Source organism: Sciurus carolinensis, chromosome 4 (genome assembly GCF_902686445.1).
Source record: "Sciurus carolinensis chromosome 4, mSciCar1.2, whole genome shotgun sequence".
In the NCBI taxonomy this organism is placed as follows: Eukaryota; Metazoa; Chordata; class Mammalia; order Rodentia; family Sciuridae; genus Sciurus; species Sciurus carolinensis.
In genome coordinates this window covers 151,122,447-151,143,721 of record NC_062216.1, presented here as the reverse complement: position 1 = coordinate 151,143,721, position 21,275 = coordinate 151,122,447, and the positions used below count along the sequence as shown (strand labels likewise).

At 34.9% G+C, this 21,275-nt stretch overlaps 1 protein-coding gene and 1 non-coding gene across 4 annotated transcripts in view; both read left to right on the top strand.

Annotated features, from left to right (window-relative positions):
• Cep83 (centrosomal protein 83) overlaps positions 1–21,275 on the top strand; it is a 129,195-nt gene that overhangs the window by 63,240 nt on the left and 44,680 nt on the right. For 2 of the 3 annotated variants that reach the window (XM_047548416.1, XM_047548415.1), the window contains exons 6-8: positions 7,766–8,017; positions 9,978–10,109; positions 20,391–20,505. In XM_047548416.1, the coding sequence (XP_047404372.1) occupies positions 7,766–8,017; positions 9,978–10,109; positions 20,391–20,505 (499 nt within the window). The remainder of the gene's footprint in view (positions 1–7,765; positions 8,018–9,977; positions 10,110–20,390; positions 20,506–21,275) is intronic. The other variant, XM_047548417.1, reaches the window with a different exon arrangement.
• On the top strand, positions 14,386–14,487 carry LOC124984088 (U6 spliceosomal RNA). Its single transcript, XR_007108555.1, has one exon. It is a non-coding gene; the product is annotated as a U6 spliceosomal RNA (small nuclear RNA).

The window sequence follows — 21,275 nt, the reverse complement described above, 5'->3', positions numbered from 1 at the left end:
TCCTCCTGCCTCAGCCATTTAAATTGCTAGAATTATAGATATGTGCTACCATGCATGGCTACATGTTTGTATTTTTAAGGACTACTTTTCCCCCTTGACTGTATTTCTCTTACTAGGAGAAACACTGGGATAGAAGAAAAGGAGATGCTAACTTCACAAATTAAATTAAAATATAACTTTGAATATGTAATTTAAATGATGACTTCACAGTATAAGTAAATAATAAATTTTTTAAAGTATTAAACACTTTCTGGGTGTAATCTCTTAATTGCAGTGACTCAGGAGGCTGCAGCAGGATGATCTCAAGATCAAGAAGGCTAGCCTCAGCAATTTAGCAAAAGCCTACTAAAAATAAAAATTTAAATGAACTAAGAATATAGCCCAGGGTGGACCCTCCCCCCTTGGGTTCAATTCCTGGTACTGCCATAAAACAAAATCAATAATAAAAAATAGCTCCATCCTTAATTTAGAAAAAAAAATCAATTATAGCACATAAAAGGAAAAAGGAAAACAATGTAATGACTCATCTTATTGATTCTTTTTTTAGGAATATAAAAAGTTAATGTAGTGATTTTTAAAAATTATGATTTGGGAACTTGAAATTTCATGTGCAAAATGTTATAATGACTGACACATAACAAATACTCAATTAATGCTATTACTGCCCTTAGTGCCCGACAGTTTTAATCATAGTACTGGTAACACACTCCACTGAGTTCTGTCAACAACTCTAGGAATTAGATAATTGTTGTTCCCACTTTTTTTTTTTTTTGCGATGCTGGGGATCGAACCCAGGGCCTTGTGTTTGCGAGGCAAGCACTCTACAAACTGAGCTATATCCCCAGCCCTGTTCCCACTTTTATAAAGGGGGATATAGAAACCCTGAGAGACTGGTCCAAGGTCACACAGCTAGGCTGATAGAACCAGAATTTAAATCTAGATAGTCTGGGGATTTCTATTTGTGGTCATGATGGAATAATGGGGACTGGATTTACTTTAAGGATCTAACTAAAAGTGGAACACAATATAAGAAACAATGAGTTTTCAGACTTTGGAAAATAGGCAGCACAGGGCAGTGATCTCCAAGGGAAGAAAAACAAATGAGATGAACTTTAGTTGCAATGTCTTATGTTCTAAAGGAACTTTACAGGCCATTGTGTTGTGAGGGAAAAACCTAAATCGAGTCCCATGGTCTCTGAATTGAAGAGTTGGAGTTCAGAATTCAAGAGGCCAAGGCAAATAGATTTTGAAGGGAGATAATTGGGAAAACTCTGAAATTCTGCAGATAGTAACTCTTCAGACTCAAGTTGAGTACTGATTAATGTACATGTGTGTGAGAAAACTATAGAGGCCATAGAATTTAAAACAGTGCAGAAGAAACAGGCTCTCAAGCTCATAAGGGACTGGGAAAAATGTGTTTCCATCAGCCAGTGGAAAGACTCTAATGCATAGTACACTGAATTAGCTGTAGACTAAAGGCTATTCTACTTCTGCCTAGGAAGTATACAAGCAAGATTTGAAAGGATCAAAATGTTTCTAAGTATTTTGTTGGGCATGGTGGCACACACTTATAATCCCAGCTACTGGGGAGGTTGAGGTAGGAAGATAGCAAGTTTCAGGTCAGCCTGGTCAAGTTAACGAGACACTGTCTCAAAATAAAAAGGTATGGGATATAGTTCAGATGTAGAGCACTTGCCTAGTACGTTTGAGGTCCCAGGTTCAATTCCCAGTCCCACCAGGGAAAAAAAAAAAAGTTTCTAAGTAGCTTAACTGCATCCCAAAACAAATATTGAAAAGCATATCAAGGAAAACACTAACAGAAACGAATAAACACAAAAATGACAGGACAGCCAGTAATTAGGTTCTCTGGTAAATTTTACCAGACTTTTAAGGTAGAATATATGCCAATTCTCTATAATGTCTTCTAGAAAATAGCACCAGAAGGAATACCTTCTAAATCATTCTGTTAAGGCCAGCATTATCCTATTATCCAAACCTGACAAAGACATTCTCATCTGGGTGATACAAGGACTCCCACCCTATGCCATGATGTCTCTGGAGATCATTCAGGCAGCCTGGGCTTTCTCCCTCAACTGCCAGAATGTCTGAAGAGAAGTCTGAACAGAAAGAAAATGATAAAAGAAGGAACCTCAAAATATTAGGATGAAAAGACATGGTAAACAAAACTATGGGTATATGCAATAGATTTTAGCTTGTCTCATGAGTTTTCTAAATTTTGTTTTAATGGTTGAATTGAAAACTTCTGCAGTCTCATGTGCTTCTAAATATATAGGGAAGAAATATTTAAGACAAGTGTAACTGAGAGAGCAAAAGGATGTAAAAGGGAGGTAAAGTTCTGTCCAGCAGCTCTGTAAACTAAAATAACATTTACTTACACACACACACACATTCTGTAGTATCTAGAGCAACTTCTGAGAAAGCTATGTAAGGAGACACATTCAGAATTTAGGTAAATTAAATGGCATCCTGAAAAATGTTCGAGTAACCAGGAAGGCAGGAAAAAAAAAAAAAAAAAAACAGAGAAACTATAGGGGAGAAATAGCATTTTGTTATGATAAATGTAAATGATTTAAATACACAATTCAGAGTAGCTTTTTTAAGACCCAGCTCTATGTGGTCTACAAGAAGCTCCAAATATATAATATATAGGTAATTTCTAAGTTGAGACAGAAAAAGAGATATCATGTAACCATTAATTAACAGGAGGTAGGAGTTAGTATGTTAATATCAAAGTAGACTTCAGAACAAAGAAAATATATTTGTTATTATATACTATAAACCAGGTAGGGCAAAGAGAGATAAAATTTCTACACCTCAAACTAATAAAGTGAACCCAGTTTTCTATGGATTTCTTCATTTCCACCATGTAATAATACATAATGACAAAAAGATCTGTTTACCCAGAAGTCAGAGGAATACTAGATGTGTATGCACCAAACAGCTACAAAATATGTGAAACAAAAATTAAAAGAACTAAAAAGAGACAAATCTACAGTTATTGTTGATAACTTATCCATCTCAGCAATTTGTAGGACAATTAGAAAATAAGGGGGAATATAGAAAAATTTAACATTATCAACCAGCAGAATCTAGTTAACATTTACAGAACACTCCACCCAACCAGAATATCCAAGTGCATTCTTTTAAAATTCCCACTGAATGTGAGACAATGTTCTTAGCTATAAAATAACCCTCAAGAAACTTATAAGACTTGAAATTATAAGACTCGAATGAGTTCTCTGACTATAGTACAAAGTAGAAACTAATAATGGAAAACTAACAGAGAAACCTTTAAACACTTAGAAATGAAATGCCATTCAAATGATCTGTGAAACAAAAAGGAAATATTAATACAGAATATTTGTGACATTACATGTCAAAAACTGTTGACTGAAAATGAAAGTGCAACATATAAAATTTGGGGGGACATAGATATAGCAGTACTTAGAGGAAAATGAATAGCACTAAATGACTGAATTAGGAAAAGGGATACATCAGGTCAATAATCTGAGCTTCCATTTAAAGAATCTAGAAGTTTATCAAACTAAAACCAAAGTAAGCATAAAGAAGGAAATAATAAAAATAAGATCAGATATCATTAAAAGTCAAGACAAATAAAATAGAAGCAAAGACTTGTTTCTTTGAAAAGATTAATAAAATTGACAAACCTCTAGGAAGACTGTCCCCCCAAAAAGAAAGATAAATTATCCATATCAAGAATGAAATGTAGTATCACTCACAATCTTGCAGACATTAAGATAATAAGAAAATCCTACAAATAATTTTACTAATATAAATTTAATAAGGTAGTGAATTAGTACCCAGTATGAAGTAAGTAAATTGAACAGACCTATAATTGGTTTAAGGAAATTAAATTTGTGTGTGTGTGTTTACTTATTTATTTATTTTGGGTGCTGGGGGATCTAAGCTAGAGACTTATGCATGCTAAGTATAGGCTTTCCTACTGAGTCATACTCCCAGTCCCTTTGAATTTATAATTTAAAAATTCCCAGAGAGCTGGGAATATTAGCTCAGTGGTAGAGTGCTTGCCTAGCTTGGGCGAGTCCCTGGGTTCAGTACCCAGTACTGCAAAAGTAAACAGACAAACCCAGGAAGAATGATTTCATTAAATAATTCTGCTAAGTGTTTAAAGAAAAACCCAAACCATTTCTATACAGTGTCTTCTAGAAAGTAGAAGACAGATGTTATCATTGGAGGAAATTAAGTGAAAGGTACACAGGATCACTTATGCCTTCAATATTTCCTTGCATGTGAACCTATTATCTGAAAAGAAAATTTGAGTTTAAAAAAGTAATGGGTGGGAAGATACTTTGTGTAGAACAAATATAAGAATGACAACATATTTCTTTCTGGAAATAATAAAAACCAGAAGAAAGTATATCAGTGTGCATTTATATTTTAAAATACTGGAAGATAAAGAATGCTAGGCAGCACCTATTTGTTTTATCTATTTCTCTATGCTACATAATGGTAATAAAAACAAAGATTCAACAATTAGATGCACTACTGTTCTCTGTATGCCTCAGGGAATTAGAGTGATGCTACCAACCTATGAAAAGGAAACAACCCAACCACTGTTTTTAGTCCCTGATTGGTTCCTGTCCATTTCCTCTTCAGCAACTTTTGGAAAAGTGAAATTGGTTGATACATTGTCTTACCTGTCAAGCAAGTTGTTATGAGTAAAGAAATGTAGGTAACTGCAATATAGGCCGATTTGGATAAATAGCATTGAAGAGAAATTCAGAGAAAGCCCTTTGAAAATTTAGGTAAAGATTCGAGAGCACAACAAATGGATGATATCAAGGAAAATGACATGTGAATCTGATTAGGAGTGGAAGCAAAGGAAAGAGCTGAGGATGTCCAAGATCTGTAGCTCGATGGTGAGACAGATTGGTGTCATGGCAGTGATTTAATAGGTTCTGCCAGTGCAGGTTTTGTGTTTGCTTGTCTGCTAGGTTGTGTCCTTACTATCTAAAACAGTTCTGGATACATCCTAAGGCTTAATAAATATTTATCATGCGAATGAAAAAGTAAGTGCGACACAGGGTGGTGATCACCAGTTTTGGTAAGAGTGATTTGATAGCAAATTCCATTTTGGGAATTATAAATGTGGAATGTAATCACAACTCTGCCATTATGTAGCTGTCATCCAGTCTTACCACTGCAGTCATTTCAGCTGTGACACAGATACCTCTTGAAACTTGTGGATTGTTATGGGTCGCAACTTAAGAGCAGACCAATCACCACTGAGAAATCCAAAGTTGAGAATCTTTATTAAGCTGACTGGCTGACTGTCGCATACAATGCCCCCAAAAAATGGCTATTGGGAGAACAGCCCCAATAGTGTTGTAGGGGTTCTTATACCAAAAATTACATCAGTCATAAGTGTCTGTTGTTATAAACTAATATCATGAGATCATCAACAGAGGGGTAAGTGGGTCAAAACGACCCTTACCTAGCTAGGTACAAACTAAAGAATGGTTACTAACATCCACATAATTATCGTTTACATGGTATATTGGTTAAGAGCAATAGAGATCAAAAGACAGCAATTTTTCATTACATACGAATTGTCATTTTGTATTGCTAAACATGTCACACTAAGTAATTGATGATAGGTACAGGGGCAGGGTGTTCTCATGGGAGAAGCTTATTTCCTTCATAACATGGAGTCTCAGAGCAAAATGGAGTCTGTTTAGTCATTTCCCTTATAGTCTGGCCTATAACATTCTCATGGAGCCAGATCTGTCAGCCCATCACATGGATAAAACAATGTAGGAAGCATGCTGGTTGAGAACTTTAACTTTATGACCCTATTTCTAAAATGGGGCCTACAAGAGAAATTAGTGTTATTATTGATTTTACATGTAGAACGCTTTGTTTTGTACTTGATCCATCGTAAGTTAACGGACACCATTGCCTGAATATGGGTTATACATTAATTCCTAATCTAAATGAGCTGTCAGACCTCCTCTAATAATAGCATACACTGTACTTGGGGACTGGGATGTAGCTCAAAGATGGAGAGCATTCACCTAGTATGCGTAAGGTCCTGGGTTCATCCCCCAGCATAGCCAGACTGACCAAAACAAAACAAAAAAACCCTGTGTTTGAGTTAACTTGTGCAAAAGCTAAATAGCATTTTAAAGATCATCTAGGCCTAGCCCTTCATTTAAACTGAGAACAGAGTAAAAATGTGACTTGCACAGTCACATAGCTATCCGAAGAAAAAAGGAAAAAGCAGTCAAGGACGGAACCCTGTGGGTAATGGTTATATGTAAAGCATGGGAGGAAAAATAGAGAGAAACATTAATGAACTCATTGGGCTTTTGAGGGCTTAGCTCTGAATGTCACAGGTACTACTAGGGTAAAACCTTGTTTTCTGGGAAAAGAAAACATTTGCCTGCTGGATATAGCTCTACATTTATTTTCCCTCAACATCTTTTAATTCAGCATGTCCCAAACCAAACTTGCAGTCACTACAAGGAAAGACTGAAAAGGATCTTAAGAGTGTTTCTAGTTGAATTCTCATTTTGCAGATGAGGATCCTGTCCTTGGGATCAAGATCTCTTACTTCTTAGACACACTGATAGCTCTGTAAACAACCAGTTAATTGTTCCTTCGGGCCATTTTTGCCTGGGTCCCAGAGCATTCCTTCAGGGTCCTTTTGGCTTAGAGTGAGCCTTCACAGTTGATCCTGGCTACAGACAGCCTCTGGTCTTGTTTAAAAGAGTGGTAGATTACTTTTTTTTTCCCCCAACAGCTGAATTCTCTGCTTATGTTGAATCTTATGAGGCAACCCAATATATGAATGTATGAAAAGAAACTAAAAAGAGCAGCTGGTGGGCCTGGGGTTATAGCTCGGTAGTAGAGTGCTTGCCTACTACATATAGGTTCTGGGTTAGATCCTCAGTGCTGTAAAAACAAACAAAACCCCTGATCAACAACAGAGATTTGGTGGTGATAGGATGTAGATCACAAATGGAAAGACTGTGTTCTGTCCTGATCTCCAGAGGTGCAGAGGCTCTGAAATGCCAGACATTAGGAAGCCACTTGAAATCCACTGATTTGGAGGCCCAAGGCTCTAGCTATTGTTGAGTAACAAGATCACTGGTGTGTCTGCTCTACAAGTTTCTTTGTGATTTTAATACATACCCTGGAGTAGCAGAATTAAGAACTAGGCTGTCATTACAACTAGGATTTTAATAAACTCTCAACTATCATTTTAAAACTTTCATTGATTGCATTTGTATTTATTTATACAGAAAACAACTTCTATGTGAATTAGTTGCCTTAAAATAATTTTATTAGTATTGACATAACTTAAGAATTACTGTCTTATGATGTGAAGCTTAGGAGCAGTCAGTGCACACAACCCCTATCATATTGTGGTGACTTTTCAAATACTTGACATGTTTTCAATAATTATTTTCATGGTATTATTTATAATTTTGAATTTTAGTCAGCAACTGATTAAGCCCTGTACTAGGCATCTTGGGAACAGAGAGGGAAAAATAGGACAAAGTCCTTGCCCTCAAATTTGAGTCATGCTGAGTACAGAATGAAGAACGTGACATTTTAGTGTTTTTTTCTTTTAACTTCATTTCTCCACCTGAGTTTCACATTGTGCAGTTTTTAATTTTAATTTACTGACTTGTAAAGCATGTGCATGACTGAAAATTCAATAATTTAAGCTTGTATGCTTTCTTTCAATTATTATTAGATTGCAAGACTGGAGAAAGATAAAGAAGAACTACATAACCAGCTGTTTAGTGTTGATCTCACAAGAGACAGCAAACGAGTGGAGCAACTTGTACGAGAAAAAGTCCATTTGTCTCAGAAATTAAAAGGTTTAGAGACTGAAGTAGCAGAATTACGGGCTGAAAAAGAGAATTCTGGTGCTCAGATAGAAAATGTCCAAAGAATACAGGTGCGACAGTTGGCTGAGATGCAGGCTACAGTTAGGTCCCTGGAGGTAAGGTTTTAATTGCTTCCCGGTAGAGTATGGCATAGTTTTTAAAAATGCAATTGACAAGCCTTTGAGTTTTAGAGCATAAATGTGTGCTCACCAGTCTAATGCTGACGCATTTGTGGAATCCCAAGAGTATGTGTTTTTTCTGTAAAGAATAAAGCTATTGATTCATAAGCAATAGCTGTGCTGCCACATTTATAAAGGGATATTTATTCTTGGGGAGTCTGATCACCTATTTGAAATGACCTCACTCTTAAAATGCTGAAGAATAGAATATGCAAAATTTCCTCACATTTATTCAAATTTCTCAAGGCTAAAATTGTCTCAAACAGAAAGAAAAATTTCTTTTGTGACTTTAAATTCCTTACACTGGAATTTGAAATCTTAAGATCATAATTCTTATTTGAGCAGAAATACCATACTTGCATATCTTAAAGACAGCTCTGGCCAGAGTAATAAAATTCAGCTTGACTACTAATATAAACAATTTACTAAATTATTTCTGAATTCATTAGAGAAAAAAGTGTTGGTACTTTTGGAGATGTTGCCTTATGGAAACTCTTGGTTTCCATCTTATTCAGACACTCTTACTCCTCCTAGTACTAGGTGCCTAAAGTGTAGCAAAGATATAGTTTGTTATTTTTATATACTTTGTGTAGTCCAAAATGTTCCTCCTCTTTGGAATAGTTGTGAAATGATTTGGGTTGGAAGGAAATCATGGGTACCTAGTTTGTAGTTTAAAATCCAATATCTGAATGGTGGTCCTTCCCACTCCCAACAGCCAGCAAGCTGGTACAAAGAGTACATTGATATGTTTAAAAGTCACTTTTGTTTTTTGGATAAAGCCTCTGTCAGTATTTGCTGGTTTCCTGAATTAAAGTTATCAGTATTATTGGATCTTAGACACGTGGCAGTTCAGCATGAAATTATTTGTGTTGCCATTCTTCTTCCTTAACATATTTCCACAGTGACAGAATTAAGTGGGATGATTGCATTTGAATATAGTAGATAGTCCCAATGTGAAACTTTTCCTGAGGTCATCAATGAAACGAGTATTTTCAGAGCAAGTTGAATGATGACAAAAGATGAATGGTTCGTTGGTGACATTTTCAGAAGAACCTGTGTTTAATTTTATCATTTGTCAGATGAAATGAAAATGAGCACATGACAAACACTTATTACTTCAGCTTTTTTTGGCTGTCATTGTGCCCAGAAAGTATCATTTTGTGTTTAAATAAAGTTTTTTTTTCTGAATTATTTGTTGACCACAGTCCTTACCATATTTAGCACACCTATGAAATGATATGTTTTAAGGCCAATGCTTATCCTTTAAATGCCAAAACATTTTCATTTTTTTAAATAGAAATAATTTTAAAATCTTTTAGTTTTCCCTTCTTAATAAGAGAGTACTTTGAGTATTTCTAACCAGAAAATTTTTGACAGTTTATAAACTTCAAGAACCTTAATTATGTGATGAGGTCAAGAATTTTTTTGCCCATAACTCAAAAGGTTCAGATTAGCTCAGGATTTTTACTCTTGTCCCTTCCTCTCTCTCTCTTTTTTTTTTTTTTTAAAAACTCTGATTTTGAATTTTCAATTTTCACATCTTAATACTGTCAGTGATCTTTTTCTTTTACTTTCTAATATGCTTTTTTTCATAACCACTGTGGTCTGGAACCCCAAAATGTTCGTAAATTATGTCAGTGTTCAGAGTAAATGGGTACTTCTCTCCTGAGAGAAGTTTACACCTTGTTTATTCAGGTACTTTTGTTGCATATTTCCTACAGCAGAATCTTTTATTTCACTTCTACCAATTTGAGAAAACTCTTGTTACTTTGGAACATGTTAGTTTTGAGGTTTTGAACAATTTTTTGTATAATTATACATGAATTTTAAATAATGATTTTCATTTTGTCATAATAACATTGTGGACAAATTTTAAAATATTGTATTTTAATGAAAGGCTGAAAAACAGTCAGCTAAGCTACAGGCTGAACGTTTGGAAAAAGAACTACAATCAAGCAATGAACAAAATACTTGTTTAACCAGTAAATTGCATAAAGCTGACCGAGAAATAAATACATTGACCAGTAAAGTAAGTTGTCTTTTGCTTCTGTTTCACTCTTCAGAATGCCTGAGATTGTATAATGATTTAGGGTTTTTTTTGTTTGTTTGCTTTTTCCTATACTGGGGATTGAACTTAGGGCCCCATGCATGCCAGGCATGTGTTCCACCACTGAGCTCTATCCCCCAATCTTTTATTTATTTTCTTTAAATTTTGAGATAGGATTTTACTAAGTTACTTATGGTGGCCTTGAATTTGTGATTCTCTTCCTCAAACTCTCAGTTTTAACTGGGCTTACAGGTGTGCACCACTGAGCCTGCTAGAAATTTTGTTTTTAATAGTTTTGTTCTCTGGATTTTAATATTATTTCATCATATCCTTGACATAAGATGTAAGTCATGCTTCTGTTTCATTAAGCATCTTGCTGCACAATGACAAAGAACTTTTGTGTTTAAATAGTTTTCTGTGTTGAAGTGATTTTTATCTTGTCATTCTATCTTCCAAATACATGCAGAATCTGACTAGTTCTTAAACCTCCACTGTGATTGCTCCAGTCCAAGCCATGCTTGCCCTGGGCTCAGTTTTTATGCTGGCTTCCTAACTGCTCCCTTGGTTATCTACTCACACAGAGCCCTGTGTGATCTGGTTCTGCCCTCTTTCCACAGCTGTCAGCATCCATTTTCCTCTCTGTTTACTTTACCTCTGCCTCACTGGCCTTCACACTCTTCTTTGAAGATGCTCACTTCTGTTGGGGCCCTTGTGCTTATGTGCCTGGCGTGGTCTCCTCCCACATATCTACAGACTTTCTTCCTCTCCTTCTTCAGAAGTCACTTGAGAGTCCTTTCTCATATTTACTTTGTAAAAAAGTGTATCTTCCTTCTTCCCTTGACTTATTCTCTTATCTTCCTAACTTGCTTTATATTTTCTTCATAACTCTTTTTTTTTTTTTTTTGAGGTACTGGGGATCGAACTCGGGGCCTTGTGCTTGCGAGGCAAGCACTCTACCAGCTGAGCTATCTCCCCAGCCCCTCTTCATAACTCTTAATACCATCTGATATATTAGTTTACTTTTTAAAAAATTTCTTCTGCTTTTTCTCTGAAACTCGAGTGTTTTTCATTAAAATAGAATACCTACAATAAAAAAGTTGTGGCAAGAATTAAATGAAATATTATGAATAAAACACTTAGCCTAAGGTCTAGCAAATAGTCTCTGAATTATTAATCGTTATTACTAACTCTTGGGGTATTTCCAAGATCTTGGAAATAAGATTGGTTTCTCAGTCAGTGAAATTATGGTATTTTCTGTCAGGGCAGAGTTATGAGTTATGTAAAAGAACCTTAAAAAACAAGATAGCTTTATCAACCAAAAGGCCTGGTAAACATGTATAAATTTAAAGGAATAATGTATTCATTATAAATTAGCCAACAAATCTCTTGAGTACACCCAGGGGGATGGTATGTAACTGAGGGGAGAAGGAGTTTTAGTCAGCTGATTTTAAGTATTCTGGTCCCATTGAAAAGATTAAGAAGAATAAACAGCCTGTTTTAACCTGTGACCATGAAATAGTCTATTCATCTCAGCCTTTCTGTTCTGATTACCAAGCAACCTTTTGGCTGCTATTTGACTTCCCATATTATTTTGTCTACTGAGAATGTACTAGTCCTTCAGACTTCAGTATTCTAGTTGCCATTATTCTTCTTATAAACTGGCATTCTCGTTTTATACATTACTCTATGTACTTTATTAATGTAAGTCTAACTTAAGAGGTTTTGGGGTTTTTTTTTTTTTTTTTTTTTTAAATTGTGACAAATTTGAATTTCTATGCCTTGAAAGGCTAAAATTGTAATTTTAGATGGATCGGATGCAACCCTTGGGAGATAATCTACACAGTTTTTCCCATGGTAAACATATTCTTCTTCATTTGCAGATTAGTAGACTCTTCTACTTTTTGTTTGAATTTCTGTGCAGTTTACAAAGTAGTTTTATAGCCAGTATTTCATTCAAATCATTAGATATAGCTGACACTACAAAGAATAAGTAAAAATTGTACAAATAAGATTTTTAGTTGTTTAAATATTTTAATTTCAAGTATAGTCTTCTAGTTTGAAATATAAATATATGTAGAAATTAGAAACCATCATTTTGGAGCAAGTAATGAAGTTCAATGGAAAAGTTCATGGACTTTGAATCACACAAATGTGTTTTTAAATCCTGACTCACTCTGTACTTCATATACTATCTTTCTGGTTTGCTTCACCCTTAAATGGGATAACAACTATTTCTTACAGAATAATCACGAAAATTAAAGATAGTATTTGATACAATAGATAGTACATGGTGATCAACATGTTACTGTCAGTGATTGTATACTAGTGATATCCTTAAATATGAAAATACTGTAAAGAATACAGAATTCTGAGCCCATGGACTAGTTCTGTTCCTCTCTATCAATAATTTTGTGTAACTTTAGGCAAGTTACTTGACATCATTTGGGATCCAATTTCCTCATGAGTGAAATGAAGCATTATTTCTGCTGATCCCTAAGAATCCTTATAGCCTATTGTGATTATGTAGATCCTACTAGAAAATAAATTTGATTGCTTTCTGGTTAACTAAAAGTAGACTTCATACATTCTGCAGATATATCCTGAATGCCTACAATGATAAAGTAGGCACAAAAATAGGGGTAAAACAGAGAAGTAAATTTAGGTTATAGGGAGTTCTCTCAAGTTTGTCTTTCAATTTCTATATAAATTATTTTCAATTTTGAAAAATAACATTGAGTATCCAGTATTTGCAACATATCGTTTTGCACCTGAAGAGCCAGACTGGACTGCTGGAATAACAAACTGTTTGTGTATCAACAGGACATTAGATATGCTGGACTTCTGCAGTGACTTCTAACTCTATTTTGGGTCACTTTTTCTGCAGCATGTTTCATCTGAGCTCCCTGGCTCACGTGTGTGCTGACCCTGGTTTTCTTCTCTTTTTTGTGTATATACTTTTCTCTCTTGCTCCTTCATTGTAGAGTTAAGAGTATAGATGATTGCTCCTTCTTTGCTGAAGGAAAAACAGTTTAGTATTAGTAGTATTTATTTCCGCTGTGCTTGTTTATTAACACATATTGCTAAGTTTCCTATCTTTAAAACTACATTTGCATTATTTTGCATATAAATGGAGTTTTAAATACATCCTTCAAATTTAGACAAAGCAAGTTTCATTTGAAATTTTATATGTAAAAAGACTCCATGGAAGAATAAATTTTAAAATAATATTTCAAACATGACTGTCACAGTTTTCTTTGCAACTTGAAATTTTCATCAACATTTTGCACTTGTAGCAAATGGTTGTTTGCAATGCAAAAGAACACCTGGGTTGTGTTTGTCAAAGTTATTCAAATTTGTAAATGTTAGGTTTTAAAACAGAATTATGTCAGTGTCCTAGATTAAAAGGTATTAACATATATGGCCTGGAAATGATGACCTTAAAGATATTTTACATTCAATGAGGCAAATGCTTCTAGTTATCTCATTAGGTTTTTGATCCTTAGAACTTCAATAAGATAGTTTTAAGGAAGTCATCCTATGGTCATGCTTATTAGCTAAGTTAACTCAGTCCTGTTGCCTGACATCCTGTCCAGTGTTCTTTCAGTTTCAGTAAGTTTAGTTGAGAAATTTTTCTTGTTTCAGCAAATCTCAGGGTGAAATGAATAAAAAATAGGTGTTTATTTCATAATTCTTCCTGAAGTTACCGTGAAATGAATTAAACGCTCTATGAAACAAGATGACTCTAATTTTCTATCTCATATTAAAGGTAGCTTCAGTGTGGTTCATAATGAACTGCGGTGTCATTCTTAACCTTTTATGGTTAGTATATAATAGCAAGTTATAATCACATTTGTCATAGTGATTTTATATTCATGGTTATTGTATTTTTTCTAATTTTTAAGCATTTATAATTTAAATTGTCCATGAAAATTATAACATAGTAAGAACCAATTACAGAAAGTTTAAGTATTAGAATAAATATAATAAATTATTTATTATATAATTAATAAACCTAATAATAACTGCTTTCATGTAGTTGTGAGACTTGCTTTTAGTAGAAAAGAGCTTCATTTTTAAACTAAGATTTAAAAATGTAAACCTGGGGGCTGGGGTGGTTCAGTGGTAGACTGGGTTCTATCCTCAGCACCCCATAAAGAAACAAATAAAATGAAGGTAGTAAAAAAAATATTTTAAAAAATGTAAAACTTTTGTCAGCACAGGTAACCATTTTATGTTAATTTAAAACTTGTCAATATATGTGCTTACTTGGCAGTGCGTGTACTACAATTGGAATGCTATAGAGATTATCATGGCCCCTGCATAAGGAAGACACAAAAATTCTAACGTGTTCCTTACTTTAAAGATGTAAGGAATGAACTTAGAAAATACAGGAAATGAAAGATCATTTCAATATAGAGAAAAAGATTCTGAAGAAGAACCAAGCAAATTATGGAAATTAAAGAATAGATATGAAATTAAAACTTCAGTGGAAAGCATCACCAATAGATTAAATGGGGCCAGAGATGTAGCTCGGTAGCTGAGCACTTACCTAGCATGCATGAGGCCCTGGGTTCAATCCCCAGTACTACAAAAACAAAACAAACAGATTAAATGACTTTGAAAACAAATTCTCAGGCCTTGAAGACAAAATACCTAATTTTGAAAATAGAGAAAAAATGCTGCTGATTGTGGTGGTACATGCCTGCAATCCCAGTGGCTCAGGAGGCTGAGGCAGGAAGATGGAGAGTTCAGAGCCAGCCTCAGCAACTTAGCAAGGCTCTAAGCAACTTAGTGAGACCCTATCTCTAAATAAAATGTAAAAAAGGGCTGGGGATGTGATTCAATGGGATAACATTCAGAGACTAAATCTAAGAACCATTGACATAGACAAAGGAACTGAAGTACAAACTAAAGGAAAAGGTTGTGAAACCTTTTCAATGAAATAACATCAGAAAAATTTCCAGACTTAGTAATGAGATGGAAATTCAATATAAGAGACATTTAGGACCCCAAATAAACAAGATCAAAAAAGATCTTTTTCAAGACACATTATAATTAAAATGGCTGTTATATAGAATAAGGATTTTAAAAGCCACAAGAGAAAATTAGCAGGTCACGGTTAGGATTTCCGTCAATTTCTCAGCCCAGATCCTAAAAACCAGGACAGCTTGGAATAATATATACCAAGTCCTAAAAGAAAACACATGTCAACTAAGATTATAATGTCCAGTAAAACTACCCTTTAGAACTGAAGTAAAATAAAAACCTTCCATGACAAGCAGAAACTAAGAGAATTTATAACCACTAAGCCTGTACTACTAGAGAGAGAGGGAGAGAGACTCTCCAGATACAAAATATATGTATCCCAAAGCCACGCCCCTATTCTAATCTCCTCCAGCCACACCCTACCGCTTCAATTAATCTCACTAGGGATTAATTCACTGATTGGATTAAGATTTAGCAGTCATTTCTCTGAACCTTTCTGCATTGTCTCACATATGAGCTTTTGGGGGACACCTCACAACCAAATCATAACACTGGGTGACTTCGACACACCGCTCACAATTAGTTAGGTCATCCAGACAAAAACTAAAGATTTAAGAACTAAGAAATACTATTACTCAAGTGGACCAAACAGTTATCTGTTGAATAATTCACCCACTGACAACTGAGTTCACTTTCTTCTCAGAAGCACATGGAACTTAGACCGTATCTTAGGGCACAAAGTAAGTCTTAGCAAATACAAAAGAAGAGGTAATTTCTTGCCTCCCATCAGATCATAATGGAATGAATTAGAACTCAGTATGATAAAAACACCATTTTAACACCAGGAGATTAAATAATACACTTTAAAAAAGTATCTTTAGTTGTAGATGGACACAATACCTTTATCCTGTTAATTTTTATGTGCTGCTGTGGATTGAACCCAGTGCCTCACACGTGCTAGGCCAGTGTTCTATCACTGAGTTACAACCCCAGCTCACATAATACAATTTTGAAAGAGGAATGGATCATAGAAAGAAATCAGAGGAGAAATAAATTCTTAGAAACAAATTGTTATAGGGCTGGGGCCTTTGGAGAAACTGAGGCAGTGGAAAGCCCCTTTCAACCCTGATTCTTGTAACCAAGTCAGATTTCAGACATGTCACTCAAGAGTAACAGGAATGAGTTTATTGAAAGGATAGGAAAAGGTAAAGGGGACACAGTCAAGGGAGAGAGTGGGTCCTCTCAAAGGAGCGGAACAATGTACCTCTCCTGCACTTTAGTTTTGTTGGGGATTTCGGAGAGTATTCTGCCTAGGTCCACCTCTTGACTTTTTATTGACAGCAAGGTGACATCAGACTTGGAGGTCTCCACTACCATGGCAACTCAGTGTCACCTTGACCCATGCTGATTGATTCTAATTGAATTCTTAATCATTTTTACAAGTTTTGTGATTAGGGGGAATTATCCTCATCTTCGGTCTGTGAAAAGATCACAAGTGTCTCTCTCTTCAAAGTAACTTGAGTTCCTCTTATCAGCATTAGTTCCTGCCTTCATTTCCTTGCAGATTACAGGTAGTTTGCTGAGGAATGTGATCTATCCGGTCCTTTTAGGCCAGGTGGGCTGCAGGTAAATTGCTTTTTGGCAAAGAAAGCTTGTGGGGGTCAGCACAATGGGCCCATTTTATAGAATTATTTTCTTAACCTTGTGTTCCCACCATCCTCATCTGTCTGTCCCCTGACAAAATGAGAATAGAGATACAGTGTATCAAAATCTCTGGGACAGTATGAAGGAAGTTCTAAGTGGAAAGTTTATAGTCTTGAGTTCCTACATTGGAAAAATAGAAAGATCCAGATTCATAATCTGATGTTACACCTGAAGACCCTCGAAAAAGAACTACAAACTAATTCCAAAATCTATAGAAGAGAGAAAATAAGATCAAAGTTGAAAATAATGAAATTGAGAATAAAGGATCAGTGTAACAAAGAGTTGGTTCTTCAGAAAGGTAAGACTGATAAACCCTTAGACAAACTAACCAAAAGAAAAATTAGAAATGATGAAGGAGATATCACCACACTTCTGAAATCCAGAGGATCATTAGAAACTATTTTGAAAATGTATACTCCGATAAACTGGAAAAATCTAGAAGATATGGACAAATTTCTAGATATATATGACCTACCCAAATCGAACCATGATGATAATAGAAATCTTTGCAACTACTATAAAACAGACTCAGCACTCCAACATATTCGTGCAGGCACTGACTTCCTTAACAAAACCCCTAAAGTGCAGGAAATAAAACTGAGAAAAAGTGGGACAGTATCAAATTTAAAAGCTTCTGTACTGCAGAGGAAACGAGCATGAAGAGAGAGCCTACAGAGTGGGAGAAGATCTTTGCCAGCTGCTCCTCCAACAGGGGATTAATGCCCAGAATATATAAAGAATTTTAAAAACTTAATACCAAAAAAACAAATAACCCGGTTAATAAATGGGCAAAATAAGCAGACTCTTCTCAAAGAAGAAATATAAATGGCCAACAAATACACGAAAAATGTTCAGCATCTCTAGCAATCAGGGAAATGCAAATCAAATCTACACCAAGATTTTATCTCCAGTCAAAATAGCAATTATCAAGAATACAAATTATAATAAATACTGGTGAAGATGTGGGGAGAATAGGTACACTCATGAACATCATTGTACGAATTGATGTAACCGCTCCAGAAAGCAGTATGGAGATACCTTAAAAAAGAATAGAACCCCCATATGACCCAGCCATCCCATTTCTCAGTATTTATTCAAAAGAACTAAAATCAGCATGCTATCATGATACAAGTACATCATTTGTTTCTAGCAGTGTACCTCAGAATAGCCAAGTTAAGGAACCAACCCATTATGAAAGTATGGTATATATACACAATGGAGTTTTACTGAGCCATTAAGAAGAATGAAATTACGGCATTTGCTGGTGAATGAATGAAACTGGAGAATATCATGCTAAGTAAAATAAACTAGACTCAGAAATTCCAACATCAAATGTTTTCTCTCATAAGCAGAAACTAGTCCAAAAATAAGGCGGGGAAGGAGAGGTGGGGAATCCCATGAAAATAGAAGGGAGTTCACTGGATCAAAGGAAGGGGAGTAAAGGGGAGTGAGGGACAGAAAATGAAAGGAATTGTAAAGTGAAATTGGCCAAATTATGCTATGCATATGAATGAATATACTATAATGAGTTTAACCTTTATGTCTATAAAACAATAATTTTATTTTTTTATTTATTGGTACCAGGGATTGAACTCAGGGGCATTTGACCACTGAGCCAAATCCCCAGCCCTTTTTGGCATTTTATTTAGAGACAGTGTCTCACTGAGTTGCTTAGCACCTCGCCATTGCTGAGACTGACTTTGAACTCTGGATCCTCCTGCCTTAGCTTCCTGAGCCCCTGGGGTTACAGGAGTGTGCTACCGTGCCGGGCTTATAAAACACTAATTTAAAAAAAAACTAAATAAATAGAAGGAAGACTAGTATAAAATAGAGGAAGGGAATGGGGATAGAGGAGGGGAAAGAATTGGGAAGTACTGGGTTTAAGTGGAGCAAAATATATTCCCTGCTTGTATTAAGTATAACTGTAATGCACTAATAGAAACAAGAAAGCATACAAGATAATTTGTGATATGAAGTAGTATGGAGGCAGTGTGCTACTTGTTTTTTTTTTGTTTTCTTCAGGTGTGGATTTTGTGTGGAACCTGTTCCTTTGAGTAGTTTCAGGACCTTTCATAGATGGAACTTCTTCCAGTAAAGATACCTCTGTTTCTCATCCTTTCCTCTGTGACTCTAGAACCTCTTCCAGATTTGTGTCTAATTCCCAACTTCTTGTTGTAGAATTTTATTGGACTCATAAGTAAATTATCCTTGACCCTCCTTTTCCTACCATCTCACATTTAATATATTTGACTTTTATGTATTTGTAGTTTTCTACTTTGATTCCATAGTTTTATACATTAGTATAATGTTAGAATATTGATTTATCTAAATTTTATATCTGTGTTAAATTCTGACACCATTATACCTAATTTTAGAAATAAAGGCTACAGAAAATGGTAACAGTGCATATGATTGGAAAGCAAAAGATGTATTGTTGACTGATGTATTCCAGCTTCTAAAATAGTGCCTGAAATAAAACAGGTGTATAATAAAAGAATGAATACTTGTGAACTAGGACCATTTAACTTGGAAAAGGAATAACTTCACAAAGTTCGAGAAATTAATTGTGATGGGTTAATTATATAGAAAGTGTCAACAATTATTCATATTGAGTTGAGGCTTTAAAATATTGAGATTTTGGGGGCTGGGGCTAGAGCCCTTGGGGATATCCCTTGGGACCAAGATAGAACAATTGCCTAGCATACATGAGGCCCTGAGTTTGATCCCCCACACAACAAATAAGAAAGGAACAAAAAAGAAAAAAAAAAAGTTTTGATAATAAAGGATTGTAGTAGATTTGTATGACTTATACTCATTTCTGCCCACTATTTAGTCACCAAATTGAATTGTTTTTTCCTCCCCTTTATCAGTTTCTTGCTTCTTGTTTACCTTCAGTTTTTCAGTTCAGCACATTTTGCAATTAGAGTTAAAGTTCTAAAACAAAGTTACTTGTGCTGCCTTCAATAGATAACAAGATAAACAGCCCTTTTGTATAACATGTAAAGTTTATTCCCTGTCACTCACAAATAACCTGTCTCCCTTATTGCTTGGCATGTATTGTATTTAGAGTAAGACCACATGATATCATACCTATTTAACATTTTATATTCTGTTCCTTCTTCCTAGAAGGCCTTATTTGTCCCTAATACTTTTAAACATTTTTTTTGTTGTCATTTTAATTATCTTCAGTGCTGAGAATCGAACCTAGTGCCTTACACATGCTAGACAAGCACTCTACCCCTGAATCACAAACCCCAGCCCTCCTAATTCTTTTTAAAAGGAAGTTTGATTTATGTTGTTGAGCCATTTAATGCACACGTCCTGATTTACATTCGGGTGACCCCACCCACATACTTCTAAAGAAATGCCTCACTTTCATTAGGAAAGACAGTGTTGTGTTCTTGTCTCCTTATGACAGATACTGTTCAGGTATGGAATATCTTTCTTCTCAGAAGGTACTTGTACTCTATAATCTGCTGCCAAATTTTTTTTTTTCATTTTCACTTGCTTTTTGGTGAATACTGAATGGCAATGAAATGACCAATAATAACTTTAGTTTCTAATTATCAACAGGTAAAAGAACTTAAACATTCAAACAAACTAGAAATAACAGACATCAAACTGGAGGCAGCAAGAGCTAAAAGTGAGCTAGAAAGAGAAAAGAATAAGATTCAAAGTGAACTGGATGGTAATATATGATTCCCCATGCTTTTTACTAGTATTTTCAGATATAAACTCTAATTATTAATATAGATAAACCGTAATTTTTATTTCCAGGTTCTCAGATTAATTGAATTTTAATACATATGGAAAGTTTTTGCATGTACATTGAATGTTCATTCTTTGACCTATCTTTTAAAAAAATATCAACCATGTGTTTGAATAAGGTATTTGATTAATATGTAAACTAAATAAAACTTTGAAAATGGGATTCTATCCTTCCTGGGTTTATAATTTTAAATCTATTTAGTCATAATCTTATTTGTCCTAGGACATTATAAATCTGAAGAACATAAGGAGGGGAGTTCTAGTCCTGGATTTTTAAAAAAAATTTTTTTAAAAACACCAACCCTATAGGTCCGTTATTGAAGCCTAGTAGTCTTATTCTTAAGCTCCATCTTAGTATTCAGTTACTCATTGGGATTTCTCAGAATTTGTATGGCGTCTAATTTTCTTTTTTCTTTTTTAGTTGTAGATGGACACAATACCTTTATTTATTTTTACATGGTGCTAAGGATTGAACCCAGTGTCTCACACGTGCTAGGCAAATGCTCTACCACTGAGCTACAACCCCAGTCCCAGCTTCTAATTTTCTTAAATTTTTCAAATAAGCTTCCCTTGGGCTGTGACTGTGCTGGAGTTGGTGTGTAATTTCAGATGGAGCTTATGTTGAATGACTGTTCTCATTATTTATTTCTATGTAATTTTGACTAACGAAGTTCTTCATTTAAACTAAAT